A 13,532-nucleotide genomic window follows, 5' to 3' on the forward strand; every position below is an offset into this window, starting at 1 on the left:
GCGCCAGCGACACCTGGTCCGTCCGGATTTATGTCCCCGATGAAACGTCTCTCAATGATAATGTCTAACAGCAGCCCGAGCCGTTATCCAATCCCATTGTTTCCTGGCTGCAAATCATAGCGGCACAGCCATCAGTTACATCCGCCAGGGGCCGCGCCGTCATCGTCAGGCCGCAATAATAGACGGATATTACCAGCAATGAATCTCGGTAACGCTCGTTGATCTGGGACAGAGCGGCCTCATTCAGCAAAGATTTGGGGGATAGTATTCGTGAATAGAAGGTAAATGTGATCGCGGAGGAGACTGCATTGCCGCGCCAGCCGCGGCCACACATGGAGGAGAGAGAAGGATGGATAGGGGAAGTTACCGCGTCACGTATCACTGCAGTATCCTGAAGAACGCTGATGAATGGCGTCATATCCGGACATCCCCGAGACCCCCGTCCTGCCAGCACTTACCATTAAAGATGGTGGCGGTCCAGGCCCGGCTTCAGATCAGTGAGGTGGAGGCGATGGCGGCACCGCTAAGTCTGATGGCACGGATGCATCGCTCCTGCGGACAAACAGAATAAACGCCTTATTATATACGACCCGTGTACCAGGGATAGGGGGCATCAGCAGGACAACCTGCAAACGTCTGGGGGGTGTAGTAGGGGACATGTAGTATCACACTATACTGTATAGAGGAGACACCAAACACACAGCAGTACAGGACATGTAGTATCACACTGTACTGTAGAGGAGATACTAGACACACAGCAGTACAGGACATGTAGTATCACACTATACTGTATAGAGGAGACACCAAACACACAGCAGTACAGGACATGTAGTATCACACTATACTGTATAGAGGAGACACCAAACACACAGCAGCACAGGACATGTAGTATCACACTATACTGTAAAGAGGAGATACCAGACACACAGCAGTACAGGACATGTAGTATCACACTATACTGTAGAGGAGATACTAGACACACAGCAGTACAGGATATGTAGTATCACACTATACTGTAGAGGAGATACTAGACACACAGCAGTACAGGACATGTAGTATCACACTGTACTGTATAGAGGAGACACCAAACACACAGCAGTACAGAACATGTAGTATCACACTATACTGTAGAGAAGATACTAGACACACAGCAGTACAGGACATGTAGTATCACACTATACTGTAGGGAGGAGATACCAGACACACACAGCAGTACATGACATGTAGTATCACACTATACTGTAGAGAAGATACTAGACACACAGCAGTACAGGACATGTAGTATCACACTATACTGTAGGGAGGAGATACCAGACACACAGCTGTACAGGACATGTAGTATCACACTATATTGTAGAGAGGAGATACTAGACCCACAGCAGTACAGGACATGTAGTATCACACTATATTGTAGAGAGGAGATACTAGACCCACAGCAGTACAGGACATGTAGTATCACACTATACTGTAGAGAGGAGATACTAGACCCACAGCAGTACAGGACATGTAGAATCACACTATATTGTAGAGAGGAGATACTAGACCCACAGCAGTACAGGACATGTAGAATCACACTATATTGTAGAGAGGAGACACCAGACGCACACAGCAGTACAGGACATGTAGAATCACACTATATTGTAGAGAGGAGATACTAGACCCACAGCAGTACAGGACATGTAGAATCACACTATATTGTAGAGAGGAGATCAGGGGCGTAACTACCGCCATAGCGGCTGCTATGGGGCCCGCCGCATCAGGGGGCCCCATGGCCTGCTCCTGCAATACACTGGGCCCCCTGAGCCGTCATCATTTGCAGCACCGGGTGACCCTGCTGGTCTCCTGGGTTTTGCAAATGTCCCTTTAACTGCAAGCACTCCTGACCAGAGCTAGCAGTTATGGTTATGTAGTTGTGACTTCACTTGACCGTTTAGTGGTCAGTCGGGGGGGGGGGAAGGCAATCAAAAGTTTGCTATAGGGCCCAGCCATTTCTAGTTACGCCCCTGGAGGAGATACTAGACACACAGCAGTGCAGGACATGTAGTATCACACTATACTGTAGAGGAGATACTAGACACACAGCAGTACAGGACATGTAGTATCACACTATGCTGTAGAGAGGAGTCACTGGACACAGCAGTACAGGACATGTGGTATCACACTATACTGTAGAGGAGATACTAGACACACACAGAAGTACTGGACATGCAGTATCACACTATACTGTAGAGGAGATACCAGACACACAGCAGTACAGGACATTTAGTATCACACTGTAATGTAGAGAGGAGATACCAGACACACAGCAGTACATGACATGTAGTATCACACTGTACTGTAGAGAGGAGATACCAGACACACAGCAGTACAGGACATGTAGTATTACACTATACTGTAGAGAATATACTAGACACACAGCAGTACAAGACAAGTAGTATCACACCATACTGTAGAGTGGAGATACTAGACACAGCAGTACAGGACATGCAGTATCACACTATACTGTAAAGGAGATACTAGACACGCAGCAGTACAGGACATGTAGTATCACACTATACTGTAGAGGAGATACTAGACATGCAGCAGTACAGGACATGTAGTATCACACTATATTGTAGAGAGGAGATACTAGACCCACAGCAGTACAGGACATGTAGTATCACACTATACTGTAGAGAGGAGATACTAGACCCACAGCAGTAGAGGACATGTAGAATCACACTATATTGTAGAGAGGAGATACCAGACACACTGCAGTACAGGACATGTAGTATCACACTATGCTGTAGAGAGGAGACACTAGACACAGCAGTACAAGACAAGTAGTATCACACCATACTGTAGAGTGGAGATACTAGACACACACAGCAGTACAGGACATGTAGTATCACACTATACTGTAGAGGAGATACTAGACACACACATCAGTACAGGACATGTAGTATCACACTATACTGTAGAGAGGAGATACTAGACACACACAGCAGTACAGGACATGTAGTATCACACTATACTGTAGAGGAGATACTAGACACACACATCAGTACAGGACATGTAGTATCACACTATACTGTAGAGAGGAGATACTAGACACACACAGCAGTACAGGACATGTAGTATCACACTATACTGTAGAGGAGATACTAGACACACACATCAGTACAGGACATGTAGTATCACACTATACTGTAGAGAGGAGATACCAGACACACACAGCAGTACAGGACATGTAGTATCACACTATATTGTAGAGAGGAGATACTAGGCACACAGCAGTACAGGACATGTAGTATCACACTATACTGTAGAGAGGAGATACCAGACACACAGCAGTACAGGACATGTAGTATCACACTATATTGTAGAGAGGAGATACTAGACACACAGCAGTACAGGACATGTAGTATCACACTATACTGTAGAGGAGATACTAAACACACAGCAGTACAGGACATTTAGTATCACACTGTACTGTAGAGAGGAAATACCAGACACACAGCAGTACAGGACATGTAGTATCACACTATGCTGTAGAGAGGAGATACTAGACACAGCAGTACACGACATGTAGTATCACACTATACTGTAGAGGAGATACTAGACACACAGCAGTACAAGACAAGTAGTATCACACCATACTGTAGAGTGGAGATACTAGACACACACAGCAGTACAGGACATGTAGTATCACACTATACTGTAGAGGAGATACTAGACACACACATCAGTACAGGACATGTAGTATCACACTATACTGTAGAGAGGAGATACTAGACACACACAGCAGTACAGGACATGTAGTATCACACTATATTGTAGAGAGGAGATACTAGGCACACAGCAGTACAGGACATGTAGTATCACACTATACTGTAGAGAGGAGATACCAGACACACAGCAGTACAGGACATGTAGTATCACGCTGTACTGTAGAGGAGATACCAGACACACAGCAGTACAGGACATGTAGTATCACACTGTACTATAGAGAGGAGATACCAGACACACAGCAGTACAGGTCATGTAGTATCACACTATACTGTAGAGAAGATGCTAGACACACAGCAGTACAAGACATGTAGTATTACACTATACTGTAGAGAGGAGATACTAGACACACACAGCAGTACAGGACATGTAGTATCACACTATACTGTAGAGAATATACTAGACACACAGCAGTACAAGACAAGTAGTATCACACCATATTGTAGAGTGGAGATACTAGACACACACAGCAGTACAGGACATGTAGTATCACACTATACTGTAGAGAATATACTAGACACACAGCAGTACAAGACAAGTAGTATCACACCATATTGTAGAGTGGAGATACTAGATACACACAGCAGTACAGGACATGTAGTATCACACTATACTGTAGAGGAGATACTAGATACACACAGCAGTACAGGACATGTAGTATCACACTATACTGTAGAGGAGATACTAGATACACACAGCAGTACAGGACATGTAGTATCACACTATACTGTAGAGGAGATACTAGATACACACAGCAGTACAGGACATGTAGTATCAAACTGTACTGTAGCGACACATATAGAGACAGGATAATGCTTCCGCGCAGCGATTCCCATTATTGTATAGAATAAAGAATGGAGTAAAAGAGTGGATATAAATAGCGGCGTCACGACTGCGGACGGTGCGGCTCTCATTGCCGGAGTCACTTATGAGCTCATTTGTGAGGCCATGCTCCATTGTTAGATTGCACATTCGGCCCTCCCCACAGCGTGGTGGAATAATGGCTTAACACTCACGGGGGGGGGAGGGGGGGACGACGACTTTACATTCGGGTAATTGATGTCTTTTTTATTAGACATCTCTAGTTATTACGCGATTAAGTTCACGGCCTGAAATTACGCGGTGAAGCATCCGTCAAGGTGATATCTTTACGAGCTTCCAGGCCGCCACCGTTATATCACTGAAGATTATTTTTCGCTGACTACAATTCATCTAAAGTGTCATAATTGTCACGAGTTTTTTTTTTAAGAATTTCCTCTCTATGGTAAAATATCCAACACTTCTGCGTCCGTCCGATTATTTATAGCAGGAAGCGAATCATCCGCCATACGCGATTCAGCGGTTTTACTTTTATTGATAGACACCTAATCAGGGAACAAAAAGGAAGATCTCCTTTGTGTCCTTGACGGATGATCTTTTGTGAAATATCATACTTGTCCTAACTAGACGTGTCGCATATCAGTGCGACCGCCAATGCAGAGACGATATACCAGCCCCTTGTTGCAAAATGGGCTGTACCTAAAAGGGGTATTCGACTCAATTATAGTTTTGATATGTTGCTGCCCATGGTGAGACTAACAATTCATTCCACACTTATTGTCTATTCAGTCTCCTTCCCCCAGTTTTCAGCTGCTGCTTTCTGCTGAAGACACAAAAATCTGTGTGTGAGCTTTTTTCTCTGCCTCCCTCTCCTACCCCCTCTCTTCTGATGTAAACAAGTCCCTGGCAGGCTGTATCTGAAACATTGTAGCTTCTTTGTAATGCTGGGAGGGTTATTCTGAGGTCAAGTTGCTGATGAACTTACTAGAGCTTCCAGCAGCTTTTCATCTCTCTCTACAGAGCCCTCTAAATACTCATCTCCCCCATAGGCTTCTATGTGCAGCACGGAGGACATTATAGAGCAGTACTGAGCAGTGTAAGGTGTGACTTACCACCACTCGGGGAAATATTAGGGTATATGCACACTCAGGTATTCTTGCAGATAACGGAACCTTCTTTCCTTACAAAGAATCTATGAGAATTACTCAGTGTGCATATACCCTAACACGTACTAGAGCTTCCAGCAGCTTCTCATCTCTCTCTGCAGCTTCCTCTTCCTATTTGTCTCCCTCTCCATAGGCTTTTATGGGCAGCATGGAGGACATTACAGAGCAGTACTGAGCAGTGTCAGCTGTCAGTCCACCACTGGGGGAATTGTAACACTTACAAGAGCTTCCAGCAGCTTCTTATCTCTCTCTGCATCTCCCTCTTCCTATTAGTCTCCCTCCACAGATTTTTATGGGCAGCATGGAGGACATTATAGAGCAGTAGTGAGCAGTGTAGGCTGTGAATTAGCTCACAGGAACATATAACACTTACTAGAGCCTTGAGTAGCTTCTCTGCCTCTGTAAAATGCCGGAACAATATAAAGCTAATGAACGCAGTGACACCTATAGTAATGATTAGGTCCAGAATGATGCATCAGAATCAGCAGGAGACTCCTGGGATACGGTAAATGGGAGGTGAGGAATAAGGGTAAGTGTACTGACAAGTCTAATTAACATTTTTAGCTTTCTGTATCCCTGGAAACCTCCTTTATACTGGATAAGGTTAGGCAGAACATACAGAACATGTAGAGATCTTAGCCTCCGCCTAGTGACAGGCCGTTCATCATTAGTGGAGTCGCCCTGTGGCATTTATCCCATATTTCTCACTAATGAACAATCTACTTATGAGAAAATTTAATGCCGACCGAAGACATCGCATTAATCAGGTCACAAAGAAAAAACACGCTCAGGTACTCATCAGGTTTTGCTGTTTGTACATATAAAACATAGCATGGGTTCGTAGGCGAATCAGCTGCTGTATGCCCTGCAGGAAGTGGTGTATTCTCTCCAGTCTGACACAGTGCTCTCTGCTGCCACATCTGTCCATGTCAGGAACTGTCCAGAGCAGCAGCAAATCCCCATAGAAACCTCTCCTGCTCTGGACAGTTCCTGACATGGACAGAGGTGGCAGCAGAGAGCCCTGTGTCAGACTGGAGAGAGTACACCACTTACTGCAGGACATACAGCAGCTGATAAGTACTGGAAGACTAGAGATTTTTTTATATAGCATTTACAAATCTATATACCTTTCTGGTATCAGTTGATTTTAAAAGAGAAAAAACTTCTCTGGAGTTCCCCTTTAAATCATGGGATCATTTATTTCCTAGCTGTTGTATTGATGACCTCTGCAAAATAACAATCGCTAAAGGGGATGAACAGCGGCAAAGCCCCCCATGTACCCCTCCTCTATTCCTGTAAGACTTCATGGCGCGGTTCACTGGCATGCTAATCAACCAGCCGGGAACCTGGCCAACATGGTAATCCCGGCCCCCCGCCCGTCATAAGCCCCCTGTATAGTGAGGAGCATTGTGTGGAGCCGGAGAGGCAGTGATGACGGCAGCGGGGAGGTCACAGCTCTCCCCATGTGAGTTACATAACAGGTCGGGTGGCATGAGAAGCATCCCGGGCCGTGTTCACACTGGCATCAGCTCCATTGTAAGACTAGGATCACATCTGCATCAGATTCTGTCACACAGGCGGCTGGGGTGCAGAGCCGAAACCTACCGACCCAAAAGGAGTCAAAAGAGTCCATTGGGCACTGTTGGTGTCCAGCATGTGAGGGATCGGGAATTGCCATTATACTTGTCCGGTATGTGAGGGATCGGGAATTGCCATTATACTTGTCCGGTATGTGAGGGATCGGTTCCCGCCATTATACTTGTCCGGTATGTGAGGGATCGGTTCCCGCCATTATACTTGTCCGGTATGTGAGGGATTCGGGAATTGCCATTATATTTGTCCGCTATGTGAGGGATCGGGAATTGCCATTATACTTGTCCGGTATGTGAGGGATCGGGAATTGCCATTATACTTGTCCGGTATGTGAGGGATTCGGGAATTGCCATTATACTTGTCCGGTATGTGAGGGATCGGGAATTGCCATTATACTTGTCCGGTATGTGAGGGATCGGGAATTGCCATTATACTTGTCCGGTATGTGAGGGATTCGGGAATTGCCATTATACTTGTCCGGTATGTGAGGGATTCGGGAATTGCCATTATACTTGTCCGGTATGTGAGGGATCGGGAATTGCCATTATACTTGTCCGGTATGTGAGGGATCGGTTCCCGCCATTATACTTGTCCGGTATGTGAGGGATCGGTTCCCGCCATTATACTTGTCCGGTATGTGAGGGATCAGGAATTGCCATTATACTTGTCCGGTATGTGAGGGATCGGGAATTGCCATTATACTTGTCCCGCCATTATACTTGTCCGGTATGTGAGGGATCGGGAATCGCCATTATACTTGTCCGGTATGTGAGCGATCAGTTTCCGCCATTATACTTGTCCGCTATGTGAGGGATCGGGAATTGCCATTATACTTGTCCGGTATGTGAGGGATCGGGAATTGCCATTATACTTGTCCGGTATGTGAGGGATTCGGGAATTGCCATTATACTTGTCCGGTATGTGAGGGATCGGGAATTGCCATTATACTTGTCCGGTATGTGAGGGATTCGGGAATTGCCATTATACTTGTCCGGTATGTGAGGGATTCGGGAATTGCCATTATACTTGTCCGGTATGTGAGGGATTCGGGAATTGCCATTATACTTGTTCGGTATGTGAGGGATCGGGAATTGCCATTATACTTGTCCGGTATGTGAGGGATCGGTTCCCGCCATTATACTTGTCCGGTATGTGAGGGATCGGTTCCCGCCATTATACTTGTCCGGTATGTGAGGGATCGGGAATTGCCATTATACTTGTCCGGTATGTGAGGGATCGGGAATTGCCATTATACTTGTCCCGCCATTATACTTGTCCGGTATGTGAGGGATCGGGAATCGCCATTATACTTGTCCGGTATGTGAGCGATCAGTTTCCGCCATTATACTTGTCCGCTATGTGAGGGATCGGGAATTGCCATTATACTTGTCCGGTATGTGAGGGATCGGGAATTGCCATTATACTTGTCCGGTATGTGAGGGATTCGGGAATTGCCATTATACTTGTCCGGTATGTGAGGGATCGGGAATTGCCATTATACTTGTCCGGTATGTGAGGGATTCGGGAATTGCCATTATACTTGTCCGGTATGTGAGGGATTCGGGAATTGCCATTATACTTGTCCGGTATGTGAGGGATTCGGGAATTGCCATTATACTTGTCCGGTATGTGAGGGATCGGGAATTGCCATTATACTTGTCCGGTATGTGAGGGATCGGTTCCCGCCATTATACTTGTCCGGTATGTGAGGGATCGGTTCCCGCCATTATACTTGTCCGGTATGTGAGGGATCAGGAATTGCCATTATACTTGTCCGGTATGTGAGGGATCGGGAATTGCCATTATACTTGTCCCGCCATTATACTTGTCCGGTATGTGAGGGATCGGGAATCGCCATTATACTTGTCCGGTATGTGAACGATCAGTTTCCGCCATTATACTTGTCCGGTATGTGAGGGATCGGGAATTGCCATTATACTTGTCCGGTATGTGAGGGATCGGTTCCCGCCATTATACTTGTCTGGTATGTGAGGGATCGGTTCCCGCCATTATACTTGTCCGGTATGTGAGGGATCGGTTCCCGCCATTATACTTGTCCGGTATGTGAGGGATCGGGAATTGCCATTATACTTGTCCGGTATGTGAGGGATCGGTTCCCGCCATTATACTTGTCTGGTATGTGAGGGATCGGTTCCCGCCATTATACTTGTCCGGTATGTGAGGGATCGGTTCCCGCCATTATACTTGTCCATAATAGAACACTAACATTTTTCTTTAACATAAAAATGTGATTTTAAACATCGTCCATTTACTGATGACGCTGTCCCTTTAAACAGCTGAGTGGGGGGGGGGGGCAGGAGTCAAACCCAATAGTGTGTTCCAAATGACTGTGATAGAAGGCAGAGCTGCAGGGGGCGGGACAGAGCAGCAGTCTGAACCAATAACAAGGCAGGAGGCGTGTCTTAGACCACCACAGACTCTATAGACACTGTAGCTGAGCTGTAGTCACAGATGGCAGCTCTGCCCAATACAGCTGAGCTAATAAATAGCTAAAAAGCAAAATCAGAAGAAAATAAGCAGCCGGTTAGAATTACCAATAGGCAACGAGTCACCTCCAAGGTCATGGCTGGACCGTTCCTTTAAGGTCTGGTTAAGGATAGATGGAATAATAGCAGCGCCTTCCTTCCATATATCCATTTACTATGAATCAAACCTTGAAGTCGCCTTCCTCCAGTTACGGCTTAGTCATTCTGAACCGGAGCCCATGTGTAACCCTATTATATGGAGTCAGCAGGTGAGATTTTATTTTTAGTCCCGGCTCTTGTACCAGATAAGTCTTCCCATATGTTTTACCCTCTAAGTTGCTTAGGAACGGCTTATTTCTTCTTCTTACATATCACCGCGCATGAATCAATACGAAAGAAATCTCATCCTGAGAGATAACAGATTGCAGAAACAAGACGGAGCCGACAGCGAGGTATACGGTATACGCTCCTCGTGCTCCTCCGGGCCCACTCTCTACCCACTCCCCCTCAGCCACACACAATACACCCAGCGCTGATCGTTCAAAGAAAACCTGGCTCCATTATACTTCAGAGCTGTATGCGCTCTATAAGTGGGCGCTGCTGGGTAGGACAATGGTCAGCTTATAGAACAAGGTGGGCAGCCATTTACATCTTATTAAACCACGCAAAGCTCAAAAAGAAACAAAAAGACCCACACAAAAGACAAAGCTGCCCGTTACACGCTTTATAAAAGTATCAAAGACAAAAAAGTCACAGCCCCCCCCCCCGATGCTGCAGTGACTGCCCCCCCCCCCCGATGCTGCAGTGACTGCCCCCCCGATGCTGCAGTGACTGCCCCCCCCCCCCCCACCTCTGCGGTACCAGCGGGGGCTCAGTTCAAGGATTATAGCTTTTATACAATCAAGAGGTAAAAACTGTCCCCGTCTAAGATATAGATGAAACAGGATCCTTATAGGCAGGAGGTCTGTGGTGATAAGAGGAGGCTGCAGTAAAGTTATCTGTACAGCATTGCAGCGTCAGGTGACACAAAGTAGATAGAGGAGACAATAGCGGCTCCCTGAGGAATGACCTCTTCACAGGTCACAGAGCGCGCTCAGTAATGTCTCACCTTCATCTCAAGGGGACAGAGTCTGTCTATTGTCGTCTATGTCCATGAGTTGTGCTGTAAAGCATGTCACTAAATGCTGTTAAAAACAGGTCAGGCAATATGGCCGCCCCCATAACCATGTACAAAAAGTAAAATAAAAAAAAATTTACAGTCAAATAATAAAACAGAATAGAATAAAAGAACAAGTTTTAGTATGTGACTCAGGTGTTCTGGTGGCCTGGAAGGGATTGCAGTAACTTTAATATCATACAAGTGGAAACCTGACAACCATATCAAGTCCATGTGATCTATCATGGATTGTCAATATACATTACATGGAAACCAGCAGACTAGCCTCATGTGGTTGTCTATCCATCTGTATGCACACATGTAATACCACATACTGCCTGTAGTGGTCACTGTGGGCTGCAGGTTTCCATGGTGACAAGAGCCGATCTCCTGTGGGTGCTCATTTACAGAAGTCTGGAGATCCCCTTTAAGACTACAGTCTCTGCTTCTCCTATGTGGTATTGCCAGCTTATGTTTCCCCTCTGACCTCATCGGGAAAGAAGTTTCGGGTGGAGTCGATAGAGCGGAAAACAATCCAGACATGGAAGAAAATACATTATATAATATTAATATTGCATCATTTTCCACCATTCTTAGCTTGTTGCATATTCACCTTCATGTGAATTAGGGAAAGTTTCCTTATGTGTCTAAACACAAGTATTTGGCGCTATAGCGGTCACTGGCAGCGCCGTAACACAACTCGGTTCTTAGGACCAGACCCTGAATCCGCACGTTGGCGTCTGTATCAGCTGGACGTTCATCGTGTTACTGGCCGATACACACGACTGCGGCGTCAGCACACGTATGATCCCAGGCACACAGCTGAGAAGCTATTACAGGATGCCGCGTCCACCGCTCCTTAGGTAACAATGCGGCTGTTATCGATCGTCTCGGCCGTCCATTGTCCGGGCAGGCCGCAGCTGATTTCCTCAGTAAATGAAATATTAATTTACTCGGCTTTACTGCTCATCGCTCTTTAGACCGTATCCACTTTCTGAGGGCAGAGATCACAGAGAGCCATCTTTCTGAACGACGTCCCGTATTTCCTCTGCACACAGCGTAATTGCTGCTACGATTCGCTTTTACCCATTCCTTACAATGGTGGGAGAATAAAGGTCAGGCTGCACCACTAAAGGGAATATGTCGCCAATTCTGATCATCAGAAACTGCTCTTTCTGCTAAAGATGCGATGGGGTCATAGTGTTCCAGAATCATCCGCTCCCAGTGCTCACAGAACAGAGAAAAGGGACATCTAACCGGCACCATATGCCAATGAGTGCTGAAGTGTCCAGTGGGCGTTCCTTCATGAGGAAGTGTCCAGTGGGCGTTCCTTCATCGGGAAGTGTTCAGTGGGTGTTCCTTCATGAGGAAGTGTCCAGTGAGCGTTCCTTCATGAGGAGGTGTCCAGTGGGCGTTCCTTCATCGGGAAGTGTTCAGTGGGTGTTCCTTCATGAGGAGGTGTCCAGTGGGTGTTCCTTCATGAGGAAGTGTCCAGTGAGCGTTCCTTCATGAGGAGGTGTCCAGTGGGCGTTCCTTCATCGTGAAGTGTTCAGTGGGTGTTCCTTCATGAGGAAGTGTCCAGTGAGCGTTCCTTCATGAGGAGGTGTCCAGTGGGCGTTCCTTCATGAGGAAGTGTCCAGTGAGCGTTCCTTCATCGGGAAGTGTCCAGTGAGCGTTCCTTCATGAGGAGGTGTCCAGTGGGCGTTCCTTCATCGGGAAGTGTTCAGTGGGTGTTCCTTCATGAGGAAGTGTCCAGTGAGCGTTCCTTCATGAGGAGGTGTCCAGTGGGCGTTCCTTCATCGGGAAGTGTCCAGTGGGCGTTCCTTCATGAGGAAGTGTCCAGTGGGCGTTCCTACATGAGGAAGTGTCCAGTGGGTGTTCCTTCATCAGGAAAAGTCCAGTGGGTGTTCCTTCTTCAGAAAGTATCTAGTGGGTGTTCCTTCATCGGGAAATGTCCAGTGGGTGTTCCTTCTTCGGAAAGTATCCAGTGGATGTTCCTTCATCCGGAAGTGTCCAGTGGGTGTTCCTTCATGAGGAAGTGTCCAGTGGGTGTTCCTTCTTTGAAAAGTGTCCAGGAGTGTTCCTTCATTGACACGTGTCCTGGATTCACAATTTTACACCCCTTCCCATTCATTTTTGATTGACACTCTAGACCGAGGAGAACGAGACTGCCGGAGATGTCAAACAGTAGGGGAGCGGTGGTGGGTACTGTGCAAGACTGTGGCAGGAGCTCCAGGAAAAAGAAAGATCCCAGCACTTTAAACCCGTAGGGCTTCTTCCCAAAATTCGCACATGGTCCTTAAATATAGATGATGTGCCACAGAACAGAGGTCGGAGTTCTGAAACTGTTTAAATTTTCCTTGTACTACAGTGCTGGAATAATACAGTAGCACAAACATTTAAACAGTTTTGGACCTCCCGGCATCATAAGGATACATGATGTCGGGAACTCCGTACTCTCTGCTCATTTCGTACCACACTGTCTGTATTTACAAACCGTGCACAGGGGATAAGGCCTTAGATGCAATAGTTGCTTCTGGAATA

General features: G+C 46.4%; 1 protein-coding gene across 8 annotated transcripts in view; it reads right to left on the bottom strand.

The window, feature by feature from the left end:
• Window positions 1-13,532, bottom strand: part of DIPK1A (divergent protein kinase domain 1A) — a 102,416-nt gene that overhangs the window by 29,748 nt on the left and 59,136 nt on the right. For all 8 annotated transcript variants that reach the window (XM_069967686.1, XM_069967691.1, XM_069967689.1 and 5 more), the window contains exon 2: window positions 459-552. In XM_069967686.1, coding sequence (XP_069823787.1) covers window positions 459-461 — 3 coding nt within the window. In that variant the 5' untranslated portion in view covers window positions 462-552. The remainder of the gene's footprint in view (window positions 1-458; window positions 553-13,532) is intronic.

Source organism: Dendropsophus ebraccatus, chromosome 4, assembly GCF_027789765.1.
Source record: "Dendropsophus ebraccatus isolate aDenEbr1 chromosome 4, aDenEbr1.pat, whole genome shotgun sequence".
Classification (NCBI taxonomy): domain Eukaryota; kingdom Metazoa; phylum Chordata; class Amphibia; order Anura; family Hylidae; genus Dendropsophus; species Dendropsophus ebraccatus.